This window comes from Condylura cristata, unplaced genomic scaffold (genome assembly GCF_000260355.1).
Source record: "Condylura cristata isolate star-nosed mole 26May11 unplaced genomic scaffold, ConCri1.0 scaffold00017, whole genome shotgun sequence".
NCBI lineage: Eukaryota > Metazoa > Chordata > Mammalia > Eulipotyphla > Talpidae > Condylura > Condylura cristata.
The window spans coordinates 41,092,791-41,110,078 of record NW_004567118.1 but is presented as its reverse complement, the minus strand read 5'-3'; the positions used below and the strand labels follow the sequence as shown (position 1 = coordinate 41,110,078).

The 17,288-nt window shown below is 38.1% G+C and overlaps 1 protein-coding gene across 1 annotated transcript in view; it reads right to left on the bottom strand.

Moving 5' to 3' along the window:
* Positions 1–17,288, bottom strand: part of LOC101629086 (contactin-associated protein-like 3) — a 191,916-nt gene that overhangs the window by 45,501 nt on the left and 129,127 nt on the right. The window contains exons 11-12 of the mRNA XM_012726558.1: positions 12,410–12,516; positions 8,414–8,533 (exon numbers count right to left, since the gene is read on the bottom strand). Of these exons, the coding sequence (XP_012582012.1) occupies positions 8,414–8,533; positions 12,410–12,516 (227 nt within the window). The remainder of the gene's footprint in view (positions 1–8,413; positions 8,534–12,409; positions 12,517–17,288) is intronic.

Sequence of the window (17,288 nt, the reverse complement as noted above, 5' to 3'; positions counted from 1 at the left end):
CTAAAAGGATGACCAACTCATGTAGATTCATAACCTTTAGTCACATAGCTTCTCCTGCGATGTTTTTGATAAAACAATCAGTCTACATATAAACTCTCTAAGTTATAGGGAAAGAATAATCAGCTGGAGTTTATTATTCTCAGTAGCTTATACATGGTTGTGGTCCAAAAAGCAAACAATTGGGGCTGCTCTGGTGATGCAAAGAATTAAGTCCCAGCACTATAAAGCCCTCTGCGGCCACTGGAGCACGTTTTATCCTAAGCCAGGGAGGTGACCCACATGGCACAGCAGATCTTTCCTGTCTCACTCACTGCTCAACTCAGCACTGTATTTCAGTGAATCTGCCTGTTCTGTTCCCTACTCTGTCTCTGGTGAATCCTCTCACTGCACCTGCACCTCTGGCATACACCACAGCTCTTATGTGCATAAATAAATGAATATTAAAAAAAATCAAACTATGATACAAGGAAGACCCTGAGGAGTCCCTCCTGCCCCCTGGGGAACACCTACAGGCTATACCATGTGCACAAACCCTGAACTCATTATCTGCACCCAGCAATCCAGGGGGAATGATCACAAGGGCCATGGAAGGAACTCTGGCTCAAAGTTTATGGAAACAACATCATAAATATAAAAATTAGAAGTCCAGGCACACACTGTGAGTCTAATATGAGACTGTTTTCGATTCAATTATAAAAATATACTTATTAGATCATCTTGCTTTTGCTCATTAAAAGAGATATGTTCTTAGAGCAACTTGAAGTCCATAGATTTTCCCTCTTTAATCATGTTTTCATAGGCCATTTTACATTTCACATTTTATAGAAAATTATTTAAATGGGCCTGGCATTACTTTTTGAAAAGTATCTACTCCCACTCATCCTTCAAGTTTCTTACATCACTAAAAACAAGGGTAAAGGAATCAGGTAGGAGGTGAGGTAGGCCTGGGAGTTCATCAATTGTAATGCCATTTATTTTCATGGTTTATGGCACAAAAGGGATATGACATGCCTGAGTAGTTCATATCAGCTAGTGGTCAGTATGCTAGATTTATAGTCTTCCATGTTTAAATGTAATAGAAATATTTTTCAAGTGGAAAAGACTGGAAATGTAATAGAAATTTTTTCAAGAAGGAAAAGACTGAAATGAACCTTTAAGACTGTCCTTCTTAAGAAAACAACAAATTCAAATGACTGTGCCTTTCTTAAAATATTATTAAAAATACATACATACACATTATGTTTTGTTTATATTCCACAGCATCTTGTTTTCATGGATCTCTAAACTATTAGCAGCAAGGTGGGCCTCCCTGGTGGTGCAGGGATTAAAGACAAAACACTATCAAGCTATCATCAGCCACTGCAGTATGAGTTTGATCCCTGGCCAGGGAGATGACCCACGTGGCACAGGAAACCTCTCCTCTTTCACCTGCTATTCCCCTCAGCAGTGTATTTTATATTTTATTAGATCTGCCTGTTCTGCTTGCCACTCTGTCTCTGATGAACCTTCTCATCCCTGTACATCCCAGTTTTTGCATGCATAAGTAAATAAATCTTTAGAGAAACAAAACAAAAACTGTTAGTTGGAAGAGGCCTTTAAGATCCTGTCAGATAACCTCTGAAGGAACAGGAGACAGAGGAAGGGGTTTAGTGTCCCTCATGATGAGAATTTCCACAGCTGTTACTCACTGTGGTTTGAAGCACAAAACAGATCTCAGAAAATTAATGGTAATAGTGCACACATTTAAACAGGACTTTTGACCTATCCTGAAATAGACCAAAGCAAAATGTGTCCACCTGACTCACAGGAGTCTTTCATCTGCACACGAGGAGACTGGCACGGTCAAATTACTTAGACAAATGAGCCTGTAGCTGAGTTAACTTGATAGTTTGGTTTGGTTAAACAGGATGGAAATAACAACACTGATACTATAGCAAACTCATCCTCTACTTCCTGTTTACTTTGCCAAATTACATCAGCTTTGTGATTTACAACACTTCCTACACTTTCTAATCTACCTCAGAACTACACAAGGAGTCTTTTATAGCAAAACAGGTGGTCATATGGAAAAAGAAACATCTTTATTTTACAAGCTCAGTAGACACAAATCTGAAGCACATCTGCTCTGCTTATTTCTATCTCCTGAAAGAAAAAAAAAAAAAAGAAAAAAAAAGACTTAAAAACAAACGTGAGGCCTTAGAGTTGGAGGGTCCCTCCCTCAGGATTTGAAAATCGGTATTGAGCAAAAGGAAGGCACAGATTTCTTTACTCACAAATGCCTAAAACTAGGTCCATTTGTGTTTAAACACTCTCTCCTTGGAAATGAAGCCTGTGCTTCTCCTGGGAAGTGGTATCCAAGGTCTGAGAAGACTTGGGGGACAGTATGTCCAGGTGCAGTGATTCCTCAACTTTTAGCTTGTTAAATCATTGCCCACAGGATGGTAAATAAGGTCAGACAGACAAAAACAAAGCATCTGTCTCTGTATTTACATAGACAATCAGTGTACCCCCACACTTTCAAACTCCCCCCATTTCATTACTATCCTGAGAGAAACAGTTTAACACTGACTATCATCTCCCAGCTAGTCCAATTCTCTTGCCACAAAGGTAAGGACATGTAGGCCAAAAAAAGCCCCCTTGTCCCATCTGATGAAACTATATCATTTATGGCCTCTTTTGGTGGTGCAGAGGGTTGGAGCGCTGTACTGGAAAGCTAATCCAAGCCACAACTGCTTCAGTGTGAGTTCTATCCCCACCCCAAAGGTGATCTACATGGTGCAGCAGACCTCTCCTGTCTCACCAGCTGCTCCCCTGAGCAGTGTACTTTGTTGATCTGCATGTCCTGCTCCCCCACTCTATTTCTGGTGAGCCCTCTCACTGCCCCGGCACTTCTGGCCTGTACCCCAGTTTCTGTATGCATAAATAACGAATCTTAAAAAAAAAAACAAAAAACTGTATCACCTTGCCACGTATTTATTTTTAGACAAAGTGAGTCACTGAGAGATGTCTATTTCCCAGAGTGCTTTCCACATCAGGACCCTCTCCTGGTTTCAAATGCAATGAGAAAAAACAACAAGGTCAAGGGCATTTGTGTGCACACAGGAATATAATGGCCAACCACAAGGGTGTGAAAGTCCAACAGGGCCCTCAGAGGAAAACAGTGGTCAGCTCTCATTTGTCCTTCATTAGACCTCAGATTAAGTGGTTTCTGCTTTACTGAGGGGGAGGGAAGACTGCTCTAACAGGCCCTGGGAGAGGCCACATGTCATAGCCCCATACCTGTGAGCCCCTCCTGATCACTAGTTGTATTGGGGTCCTCCCAGGGCTGCTCTCCTTGCCATAGTTCTAGGGCTGTGGAGGCTCTTCACAGTTTAATATTTTCAACACAAGAAAAGATGTGATGAGATACCCTCAGGAGAAGCAGACTCTTCACACGCTTTCTGCCTTGCACAATTTTCTTCCCTTGGGAATTCAAGGGATGATCTTTCCCACTTAAAAGGTCACACTGAATATAGTTTTGTGTGTCTGTTCATTTGTAAGTGTAAGCATCTGCTGTTTAACATGGAAGGACATTTACTTAACACAATTTATATTCTCATGAGGCAAACCCTATGTGTGCATGACTCTGGCACATCCCAAATGTCCAATGAGTGTCTCCCCATGTAATTCAGTACACCAAATAGTGTGACAGCAAAATAATTTCCTCAGAGAGAACGTTTTATATATATAGACCTATAGTCATAAAGTAAAAAGGCTGAAGCCAATTGTTACAGTTGATGCCCCCTGGAGGTGAGGATGAACAGCCCCAGGTGAAATACAGACAAAGACTTGGTGGGGGCGGAGGCTCTGATAGGAAATGTAAGGGACTGAAGAAACAGAACCCAGGATTTCAGTGTTTTGGGGAATTCTGCATTTTCTAGGATCTTTAGTCATTCCAGGATCAGCCATTCCTGCCCCCTCCATGCCGGTCTTTCAGAAGGCTGTGCTGAGCCTCTGAAGGATGTGGAGAAGTTTCCAGCTCAACCTCAGAGGGAAAAAGCTAAGAGGCTTTGCAAGTACCTAATCGATTGAAACTGTTCGAGCATTGCTGCTGTTATAGCTTTGAAGGGAAAGCCAAGAATTGGAGCTGGATGCCTGGCTGAGCTGTATGAATATAGGCCATTAGGCTGCTCCAGTGTTGTCTGGTACCATGCTGGCATGTCTTGGCAGCTCTGTTAAGCATCTCCAGTTGTGTCTTCTCTCACAGTGAGTTGGATCCTGGTCTACTGACTGGCTGCCACACACTCTAGGCCCTTAGTTGCAGGAAGACACCATCTTAGACCTTCTGCTTGGAATAGAGGTTCCAGTTCTTCAGTGGCGGGAAGACATCATCTTAGGTACCTTTTGTTTAGGATGTCAAAACAGTGGATACAACTTGGGTTGACATAACCAGCCACTGTGGTCTAAATGACTCTTATTTCCCCTGTTAAAAAAAAAATCTTACATTGTTTTCCCTGATTCTGAGTGGTCTTGAATTTGTGCACATGGATGAAGATCTCAAACACTGCTGGACACGGCTCTTGGAAATTTTAGTGCCCCTTATTGCCCTTTATCCATAAGCCTATACTAACATGGAAAGAACACATCATCATAGTCAATAAGAGATACAGGTTATAATCTGTGCTCTTGGAAAAGTAAAAAAAGAAGAAAAAATCTGTGCCTCCATTTTCATATTTGACAAAGCGGGAAGCTGGCACAGGTGGCATCAAAAGACTGAACACTCTCATTCTAGCGTGTCTGAATTCTAAGGCCAGGAACTTGGCAGGCTGCTGGTTCAGCTGCTCCCTGAATGTCTGTGGCTTCACTGTTCATCAAGACCATTTGCTTTGTCCAGCAGAAGAGCCAGGTATGCTGTATGGTTGATGAATGGGCAGGAGAATGAACTTTCCCCAAAAGTTTGTCTCTTTTTCACTAGACTCATTGACAGGACTGTTTTAGGAACTATCTTCAGAGGTAACAGGAGGTCAGTCAGAATAAGGTTCTCTCAGAGTGATGAGAAGGATTCTTTGCAGCAAAAGTGACTGCAATAAATGTTAAAGTATGAAAGCGCCAAGTCCAGTAACGATCGAGACCCAAGTTTGATGTAAAAGCAAAGTGAACCTTTATTAGAAAGCTTGAGCTAGGGTCCGACCCAGAGTAATCCGATGCTGCGGATATTCCTTGAGAGTATCCAGTTGTGTCTTCTCTCACAGTGAGTCGGATCCCGGTCTACTACTGACTGGCTGCCACACGCTCTAGGCTCTTAGTTGCAGGAAGACACCATCTTAGACCTTCTGCTTGGAATAGAGGTTCCAGTTCTTCAGTGGCGGGAAGACATCATCTTAGGTACCTTTTGCTTAGGACGTCAAAACACTGGATACAACTTGGGTTGACATAACCAGCCACTTAAAGTCATGGGTTTATAAAGGCATTGTGGGAGGGGCTGGGCAGTCACAAGTCCCTGCTTGCTAGATGCCTGGTACAGATAACAGTTAGTTCCTGGAACATTTACTCCAGGGGGGATAGAAACTTATCTTTGAGCAATAGTTTTAGCAACAGTTTTACTGGCCTTCTGCCCTTCGCATTGCTTATCTTTGAGTTAACAGTTTTACTGGCCTTCCGTACATCTTCTACGTAGAGACATGGCATCACTGTGTTTGACAGTCATCAAAGAGTAGCTCTTTTTTTCCCCCAAGAAATCCTAGCATTTTGAAATTATAGAATTTTTGTGACACTATCTTCAAACAAAACTTGTCACACATAATAAATGTGTAACAATCCATGCTTACTGCCAAGCTCAATTTTGAGGAGTAAAGCAGAAAACAATGAAACCACTTCAGCTTTCCAAGCAATAGAAATATGTATTACAGAAGCCATGGATTTTTTTCCTGAAGGAAAGTCTCCAAATCATATTAGAGCCTCTTTTCACAAATTTCCAATGAGCATTGCTATCTACTTAAAATAGCAAAGGCAAGATTTATATTAGTAACAACTTAGTTGTTGAATTAACATCTATCTAATTCCCCTCAAGTCTGAAGATCTACAAGAGAAATTCATTTACTTTTTGTTCCTCAAACATAGAATTTTTATTTTTATGCTTCTCAAACAGAGCAGTGAAGGGAAATGCGAGATTTAAAATGTAGAGAAGTATATAGGAAGAGGGAATAAATGCATGAATTAAGTATATGACTGAAAGATAACTATTTGATTAAGCTGAGACAGAAATTCTAGCATGAGAAACTTGAAAGAAACAAACTCTATCCAAATGAACAAAAAAGTACAACAGTGTTTCTATGTATAGGTATCCACTCTATAGATTATTTTTAAAATAGTAAAAATAAATTTACATATAATCCAGCAAATCTAATACTAAGTATCTATCTGAAGCTTGACCAATAGCTAATTTATAGGGACACTGTTATTGCAGCACTATTACAGTAGCCAAATTATGAAGACAATTTAAATGCTCAACAACAGAGAGTAGATTAAGAAGATGTGGTATATGTATAATACATATGCAATGGAATATTATCTAGCTATCAAAAATGAAATCCTATCACCTCTGACAACATGAATGGAACTGGAGGGGATTATCCTAAGTAAAACAAACCAGAAAGAGAAAGACAAATATCAGATAGAGTAACCAAGACAGAGGAAGATAGGGAAACAAAACAAATGGTCAGACAAAAGCAAAATTAAAGCCTATGTATCTGACTGTCAAATTGAGGCTACTAGAAGGGGAGTAGAAGCATTTGGGGGGCAAAGTGGAGAGGAGTCCAATTTGAATATACTGGAGACCAAGGGTGACTGGTGGGTGTGGTGTAGTAACATATCTCTGAAGAGATGTGAACATATACTGAGTCATATACAGTGCTGGAAACCAAGGTTACCTCAGTAAAACATTTTAAATGCTATAATTATGCAAAATACATTAAATAACACTTAAATAAAAATAACATGAGTTGTATGTTAGGCTGAGGACCCTTTGTTGTACCGTGTTACCAAGGGCATGACACAATTTCTGATATAGGAAAAAAGATTTTAAGAAACACAGTTGTGTAGTTTGCTTCGTACTTGTTTCTACAAATTAGAGAATGATTAATCGTTCACAGGCACTGCAGCATGTGGAGAAGACAAAGTGTTCATGGTGAAAATATTTCCAGACTGGGAGACCAGGACCAAGGTCTCAGTTCTCTCTTTACTAATGACTATATTTGTTATTGGGTGCCTCTTGCAACCCCATTGGCAAATGTGATCAAAAACGTCTTGTAACTCAGTTCAATCCTTGTATTTTTCCCAGGAACTTTTTTAAAAAGTTTTTGATTAAATATATTTTGCTGCAGTTTCTTGGGTATTTGTTGGTCTTTGGACTGACCTTTGTGTTTCTTGTCTTTAGTTACTTTCCTTATGGCTCCAGGTTTCATAAAAGTTTGTGATATTTAATATTATTAAAAATCATTGCTGAATTTTTTAAGTGAAGTAGCATTGCATTAAAACATCATACAAGTTTCAGATGTGCCTTACTGTAAATCAACATCTATTATGTCTTCAGCACTGAAAATCCAATTCTGCCCTTCCCACACAGTTGAGCTTTACTTTTTAACTCCTGCTCTCCATCCTGTTCTTTTTGGGGGTGCCTTCCATGATTCACTTGCTGTTTCATTTCAGTCATTACTTATGGAACCTTAGAACATTTATCTTGTCACAGAACAAGAATATAAAAAAAACTTCGGAAATTAGTAGTATATGAGTTACACAATTAAAACTTTTATAAAAAATGTAATGACCTCAAAGGCAATGTGATATGATAATCTGTGTTTAATGCTTGTTAATTTGTAATATAATTCTTAATAGTTATTAAGTATTCTTTGATAATAAAAATTTATATGGCAATATCATTCTCTTAACTATTACCTGTATTTTTCATGAATCTGTACATATACACACTTCTACACCAAAAATACATAGCTGCCCATGAACATATTATTACAGGAAGTATGTAAATTTCAGAAACATTTTTCCTCTCCTAGCTACATTCATGTGATTAAAAACTCAAATGAATCCAAATGCATGTTTTCACAAATTTAAACTCAACTTTTTCCTGTAGTTGGCACTTGTTGAGACAAGATAACAAAATTTATGCCTTTTTATTTTAGATTTGTTAAGTGAAGATTTATTTTGGCACAGAGCACATTTCCAAAAATAATGGCCTTTTAATTACCATTTTGTAATTATTATATGTATCACCTTTCATACTTCTGAGTAGACATTATAATTAGCATCATAATGTACATGTGATAGAGCTGCTACTAGGCAATCTCGACTTTTCCCGTCTTGGTTTTGCAGGGTGCATGCTTATACAAGTGTCATTCTCATAAAAAGCTTATTAGCTTACCTGTCATATTGCAATATACAAGAGCTGGCCCAAGAGGTCCGCTTCCATCGGCGTCGATATAGTAGAGCCCTGAAGAGTTGGCCCTGTGCTTGTAGGCTTCGCAGGACTGCTCGTAAAGGGCTGTGAAGAACACGGGACTCAGCAGGGGCTTTGTGGGATGGAGGCCCATACTGCTAAACTAGTGCATACTTTACCCAGGAGCGTGTTGCCTGTTTCAAATGGGCAGCGTGTAGATTCTGAAGCACAGAGTACAATTCTTTAAAGAGTTACCACAGAAGGACATGGAGAACTAAATCGTACTTGCTCCTAGAAATGCAAGATTCTCTTAAAACCCAACAGGATTTCTTTAGACTAGTTCCAATTCTGTCCCATAATATCTTGTAACAGAGTGGCCCTCAGGGAAAGGGGAGGTTCCAGGTTCCCTGTCCCACCCTAAGAAAGGATGGAACTGAGCAGAGAGGAGAAGCTGGAAAGGAAAGTTGGGGGAAGGAAGGAAGGAGGTCACGAAGGGGACACAAAACAGAGACATGTGAAGAAAATGGCTTGCTTCTCGACCTTGGACTTGTAGCAGGGACATTGGGCACATGGAAAAGAAGACACTTGAAAGAGATGTGGGTAAGAGACCCGTGGGGAGGCAGCCTTTATCTTGTCTTGGGGTTTTGATTTGCTCTTTGCCTTCCAGACTTGCCTGGCCCACCCTTTCCTGTGGGTTCCTAACAGAAGGTGCCTTAAGGTTTAAGGCAAGCTCTTGGGCCTCAGTAGTCCTGCTTCGGGTCAACCCTGTTTGGTTGGGCATTTATCCAACGAGGCGATGGGCAACTTTGGGTGTTTAATTGGAAGTTATTTTAATTATATTCTTTCTCTTCCTCTTTATTGCATACACTAATTGTATTTAAGTCATTTTTATACTAAAGGTCTTATTCATTAGAGTATGTTTTATTTTAATGCCAGATGGCCAAACCTATTTAGAACAGGCAGGTTTGGGGAGTCCTGGGGTGCCCCTCACCCTGCTTTGTAACATTAACACCTGAAGCACACTGGCTTAACCTCACTAAATGATGTTATTATTTAATAATCACGTTGCTTTTTTAAATTACTCAGTAATTATATCCTTTGTTTACCTATAACCACTTACATGTGAAATGCATTTTTAACAAGATGCATTTTATAAATTGGCAACTTTTCATTCATTTTAAAAAGAAACTTCCTTTATTGCTTTGAAAGTAATTATTCAATACAGTGAAATTCAAAAAGAAATATATGTGAAATCTATAATTTCAATTTATCCTGATTCATAATTGAATTTTTTTACATGTACAATAAAATTTTGCTATTTCAAGACAAGTGATTAACATCTGCAGGTGATGGGCTTAATTAATACTCAGAATAAGTTTAAATGAGCAATTAGGTGAATAACATCTCCTGTGTACATCATTTTATACTAACAACATTTAGAAGTTATGCTTCATCACTAATATTCAGGAGATGGCTAAGTATTTGTATAAAATACCTCGCCGTCTTGGGTGATGCTATAAGTAAGAGATGTCTCTACCTAAACCACTTAGCCTCTGGTTTCCACTATGTCCAGCGCAATATGATTCTGGCACAGTGTTGGGCTGGGTCTATGACATAACAATCAAATTTGGATCCACACAAGACTTGGGTGTTAGTGAGGTAAACTCACAATTCTCTTATGCCCCTCTCATGGCAGCTATTAACTACTTTCCAGAAAAGAAAGGAGCTTAATATTAGTGACTGAAGTCGGGCAAGGGTGAAGATAGAGTGAAGAGAGGATATGAATACCTACCGCTGGGTCTGGATGGATCTAGAATGAACGTCTATATTTTTAAACTTTGTCTAGCTATTTCAAATAGCTAGGAAAACCCCATAAAGGACTAAAGGGATTATATTTCTCATCTCACAAAATATGATTTAAGGAATATTTATTTTCCCAGGAAAACAAACAAAATATTTTTTTTTCTGAATAAAATGTTATGGCAAAACATACTGACCCAAATCAATAGTGTGGCTATCACCACACACTGAGGTACATGCAGAAAACAGGAATTGTTTTCCACCATGTTTGCATTTGGCCTTTCATGTTTACCTTCCTACACATACACAAACATACTCACAAACACCTAGAAAACTGTCCAGAGGGATACACACAAATTGCTAATAGTGGTGAGGTTTAGACTGGGTCTGGAATTGCAGCGGGAGCATAGGTAAAGGAGAAGTGGCTAAGAGGCAATGAGATGTATATACAATGCACTAAGTACTTGAGTACTTAGATCAAAACACACACTTACACCAAAAGATAATGGCCCCATGCCTGCTTGCTACTGATTTGGCAATATCTCACCTTCATTTATTTTGTTTTTTTGGTCAGGGAACCATAATAAAGCCAGTTCCATAGGTAGACCAAATTGTGAAACACAAAGGAAAGATCATTTGTCTATGTATTTATATCTATAACATCTAAATATATGCTAATTTTTAAATCAAAATTATTTGGAATGATGCATAGAGCAGTTACAACATTTAGACAGCATTCTTTTGTCATTAATATTCAGGAGATAAATGAGTATTTGTGTAAGATAACCTTGTTGTGATGGGTGATGCTATAAGTAAACACTTGTCTAACTAAATCATTTAGCCTCTGGTTTCCAAAATTTCCAGTGCCTTTTTTTTTTTCCTTCTTAAATTTTATTTGCTAACTATTTATATATGATAAGCTGTCCTGGGAAATCCTGGCACTGTAATAGTGAATAGAGGTGCAGATGGAATTTTCAAGGAATGAACTCTGATTCTGCCAAGAAGCTCTAAGCTCTTCAGCTGGGGACCCAAGTTCTCATCTCAAAACCCAACACTTGTTTCTCTGGGATTCAGTCCCATATGTTGGACTACAGTCAACCTATGCTCTTTCTTCCATCCTTTATGTGGGAAAAGAATTAAACACTCACAGGGGAGAGCTCTTAAAAGTGCAGTGTAGCCTCCCAGTAAGAGGTATGGGATGTAGTGGGATTTTCATGTCATGCTATTTCCTCACGTCCTATAGTGAGCAGTAGTGAGCAGAGGTGTTATGGGAATTCAGGAATGTCAGTGAATGCACACAAATAGGGAAAAATGAAAAGTAAAGTCAATAATCAGAAAGCCACGAGGATGCCAAGGGCTCTTTCATTATACTTCTAGTAACTAATGATCATTAAAGTTTTGTTAGTTTTTAAGTTGATACAATAATTCTTCAGAAGAGCCTGGTATTCAAGACAGAAGAACTGCGGTAGAGAATCAGTGCAGTGTTGGCTTGGAGCTGCCTGACCTTGGACTTACCTCCTTCCTTTCTCAAGTGTGATTTGTAGGTAATAACACTTACCTCCTAAGGCTGTTTTGAGGATTAAAGGAGATTAAAGGTGCAGAGAACTAGAGTACAAGCACAGGGTAATTCCCAGTATGTGAGCCATCAACCATCATCATCAGGAACATTAGGTTTATAAGGGACCTGAACATTTACCCGCTGCTAACTGGTATCTAGAAATCCTCCATCCTAACTCCCATCCAGTGCGTCTTCTGAAATTCTCTTACTTAATTTTACAAATACTGAGGACTCAATGTCACATCGCTTTTATTTTAGCAGGCAGAACCTGAGATAAAAAATTGGGTCCTACTCGAAGAATAGAATTAAATAAAATATTGCATGCTCTAGATTTTTCTTTTTAACTTTTTACAATATTTTCTTCTACACTGGTGTCCTTTGCCTGTTTTTTTTTTTCTTCTGTACAATTTGATATTATGTATTTCTGTATATTATTTTAACATCACTAGGGAATAAAAGTGGACAAATATAAACCCAAACCAGTCTCTGAAATGTTTGTTATTTGGTGCTGTTGCTTTCTAGACAGTGGCAAAAATAGAAACAAATACATAAAATGAAGACAAGGAAAAACAGAGTTACATGAAAATTAGAACAGAAAGGAGAAAGCAAGGTGTGAGGCTTACAGGAATGGCAGGTTGCACCCGTGTAACCAGTGTGAGTACAGTCACAGGAGAAGGTGTCCCAGGACTGGGAACATTCACCACCATGTTCACAATAACTCGGCAAGCACCTAGAGGGAGACAGACACACTGCTATTGCTCACATCTGGTCATGAAAAGGTACATCTCAGTACAGACATTTTCTGATGAAAGAAAGCAATGACAGTGACTTTCTGAACAAAAATAGTTGAGTCTGTTATCAAAATTTCCCAACTGATTATAGACTAATAAATCCATTAGATGTCATTAATTGCTATATATTTGGAGAAGATACATTGTCTACACATCTCATTATATCAGAACATACATTTGAGTTTTCAAAAATACAGCAAGATTATTTGCATGCATTGTCCAGACTCTAAGTGACTTACAGTGGCCACACATAACATATGTTTCTCTCCTGTATGTGTGTTGTTGAGCGAGATCTGCAGATCCTTGAAGAGCCAGCTGATCTTTGAACGTGTGACCCATCTGAATCCCTGGGACATAGCTCACTGACAGCAGAGTGGACAGTGGACTTTTTCTCTTGTTGGTTCTTAATCCTGTAACCACCACTCTATACAGAAACCTGGGCTTCTTCCCTCGGCCTAGCTGTCTCTGTAGATTCAGCCAGCAGATGGCATACCTAGAGCAGATATAAACCATCCAGCTGCCAGCTGACCTCCAGGAGACTACTAGAGCCATGTAAGAACCACAGAATTGTTTTTAGCCACTAAGTTTTGAGAAAAATAATGCCATCATAACTTAGTAGTTATGGAAAGTTTAAGAGAAGGAAAAACAGGAAAAAAAATCTTTACCCAAATAGCATCACAATTTGGGTCAGATTGATGATGCCTTTAGCCATTAGATTGAGAAATCACTAGCACTGATACTTTAAATAATTTTCTCTGATATTTAAATAAACCATAATATCACTGAGACAAACAAAATAAAAACTTATGTATCATGGAAATTGTGACATCACACTAATTAAAACTGGAGGTGAGATTTTAATGTTTGTGAGATAAAAATATCAGTTAAAAGCATGTTATTGAATTTTCCTGATTTTTTAAAAAAATGTTATCTTGAAAAATATTAGCAAATTGAAATTGTATGTAAAAATTGTGGAATTTATTTCAGGTGTGGAAGGTTATCCAAAGATTTGAAAAACTAAATTTGAAAATTAATATAATCTAGCATATCAATGGACTAAGGAAGAAAAAACATATGGTCATATCAATAGATGGAGAAAAATAATTTGACAAAAATGCAGCACCCTCTCAAAATTTAAAAATTCTCTCAGCAAACTAGGAATAGAGATGAATTTCCTTAATTTGACAACAACAACAAAGAAAACATATTTAATCTGAGAAACTAAACTCAGAAGGAAGCATTTATTCTTACTACTCATGTACAAACATTATTTTAAAAGTCTTATAGTAAGTCTTACTGTAATAAGTTAGACAAGAAAAGTAACCAAAAAGCATATGGCCTTGGAAGGAAGAAATTAAACTGCCTTTGTTTACAGATAACATGATTGTCTATAAAGAAACTTTCAAAGAATCAACAATGGCAAAATTCTGGAATGTATATGTGATTAACCAGAATGGTTATGGGATACTTTTTATAAGTAAGCAATAAATAATTGGAATGTAAGATGAAAAGTTATATTATTTATATTATTATTAGTTGCAAATCTAACAAAATGTGTCTAAGACATAGATGAGGAAAACTACAAAATACTGATGAAAGACATCAAAGAAAATTCAAATAAGTGGAGATGCTCTATGTTCATGGACAAGATAATTCAACATTGTTAAAATGTCAGTTCTCTTAACGAGTTATATATTCAATTCAGACTCTATCATCATTACACAACTAACTTTGTGGATATCAACAAATTGAGTCTAATGTTTAGGTAGAAAGGCAAAATATTCAGAACAGTCAAGAAAATATTGAAGAAGAAACAAGTCAAAAGAGTAAAACTACTCAACTTCGAGACTTATGAAGTTACAGCAACCGTGACCTTGTGCTATTGGTAAAAGAACAGATAAGTGGCATAGAAGAAAGATTCCAGAAAATGAATCACAAAAATACATTCAGCTGACCTTTGCCAAAGGAGCAAAAAATCTGATGGATAAAGAATTGTCTTTTCAATAAATACTACAAGAAAAAGTGGATATATGCATGCTAAAATACAAATAGATACAGACCATGTGTTTTTAATAAAATTATCACAAAACAGATAAAAGACCTAAATGTAAAATGCAAACTGTTAAACTCCCAGATGATAACAAAGGAGAAAATCTAAGTGATCTTGGTTTTGGCAATGACTTTTCAGTGTGATCCATAAAAGAAAAATTAATAATATGGACATTATTAAAATAAAACTCTTTTCTGTGGATGTCAAAAATGTTAAGAGAAAGCCAAGTCAACAGAATAGGACATAATTTTTGCAAATTCAAAATCTGACAAAAGACTGTTATCCAAAATACACAAATAACTCTTAAAACTCAAAAATAAGGCAAAAGATCTAATAGAAGCCTCACTACAAAAGACAGAACGAAGGCAAATAAATATATAAAAACATACCCAGCACCACGTCATTCGAAAACTCAAAACAACAGTAAGATATCACTCCAGATCTATCAGTGTGACAAAATCCCAAATACTGACAACACCAAATGCTGGTGAGAATGTAGAACAACTGTAATTGCTATTTTTTTCTCTGGAGAGAAAGTAAAATAGCACAGCCACTTGAGAGTCTGTTTGGCAGATTCTTAATACAAAACATACTTGGACCAACATATAGTCCAACATTTTTTTTTTTTTGAAAACTATGTCCACATAAAAGTCTGCACATCATGTTTACAACAGCTTTATAACTACTCAACACTTGGCAGCTAGTAAGATGTTCTTTAGTAAGTGAATAGATAAATAAAACTGGTGCATTCTGACAACAGAATAATACCCAGCATTTCAAGACGAGACCTGGAGGAACCTAAGTTCATAGACCTTCTTACTGCTCTGTGACATGCATACCTGTAACCTCTCTGCAATTGTCAGTCTGTCTGTAAAACCAGCACAGCATCTCCAGTCAAGATGATGGGGTGGAGATAGGGTGTGTCTATCCTATATCAGAGGATGGGGTGTGTCTATCCCAGTCAAGATGATGGGGTGGAGATGGGGTGTGTCAAAGCATTGAGTGGTGGTGACCCTCCTAGATCTAGTGTGAGAAATCATTCCCCACTGGAGTCCTGGCCTTAGGCCCACAGAGAGTGAGCCAGGCAGAGGGGGCTGTGAAGATGAAATATGAGTCCAACAGATATGGTAGGGGTTAGAGTTCCCAAGGAGCCCTGGGAAAGGAGTTGGGGAGATAGAGGCTGACAGGTCTGAGTTTTCCTCTGGTTCCTACATTTTTCCTTGAGGAAACACTGACGATGGAGAACCATCCCTCACTGTCCAGACCCTTTGTGATAGGGCCAGACATGATCCTTGAGCAGTATTCCAAAAGTGAAGGCTGACAAGGTTGGGGAAGTAATCACATCTTTATCACAGAAAAGACCAACATCAACTTAAAGTAGAGTGGCTGGATCCTGATCAACATCAACTTAAAGTAGAGTGGCTGGATCCTGATCAGGTCATAGTGCCTATCTAGTTAACTACATAAATTTAAGTTCTAAATATCATCATACAGAAGCTTCCCATAAATATTCAATTATCCTCTTGAACTCAATGACATTTCCTCTCAAGAAAGAATGAGAAACTTCAGGTTACTTCTCCTGCATAGCAATTACAGTTTCTCTGCTACTTGGGAAAGAGGTATTGGAAATAGGTCCCATTTCTTTCAAAAGGACTCACTTAAACTCTCCCTGGCTAGGCCTTAAGCATCAGATTCAGTGCCAAAACAAGAAAGCAGGCTTCTTAGTAAAGCCACAGAGTATTGGGAACAGTGTTATCTCACTATGTGCTCCACAGCACCCACAGGACTAAAGGGGTGGCTTGATTCAGGTCCCTTTTTCAAATATGTGAACAATGTTCAAATAGTTCCTTTATGTCTTTTTGATACTTTGAAACTATATCAGATCACACTGGAGTAGATCTCATACTTTTTAATAGAATGAACATGACCGTTCTGTGATTAAAAACTAAGAATATCCTAGTTCACCTAAGAATATTTGGGAGTAAAATTTTTTAAAAAGATAACTTTTAGTTATGGTAACCAACTTGAATAAAAACCAAGATGTATAGCACAGTTTCACTGTCCACAGAGTTGTGTCCTAAAGGACCAGGAGCCTTCCCTGTAAAGTGCCATGGGGCCCAACACTCTGCCCACGTGCCTCGATTAACCAAGTCCCAGTGGATTTCAAAACATCATTTGAATCAGGACTGTTACTATACGTTATTTATTATTAATTCTCATGCCCAATGGATGAAAGCTATAGAACCACCTGCATTTTAATAATAAATCTCAGCTCCTCCACCTGAGCACACGTAGATTTGCTGTGGGGGAGAAAGACGTGGTCTTGGTAGCCAGGTGCGCTGGGTGGATGGCAGGCGCAAGGCACAGGAGAGGGCCTGGGGGTATTTGCTTAGACACATTTTTAAGTAAGTCTATGTGGTGGTACAATGGACATATGTGAAGATGAATAAACATTTTTATTACTCAAGAGCAGAGGAGAATAAGTACTTATTTGAAGGCTGTAAATCACACACACAAAAATAAAATCAATAACTTTATCAGTCATCCAAAGTAGAGTTATTTTCAAATCCACTTAGAGAGTTGCCATAAAATTCAATTTTTGCTTAAAGACATTAACTTAATATCCTATATGTCTCCATAGATGATTACATACTTCTGAAA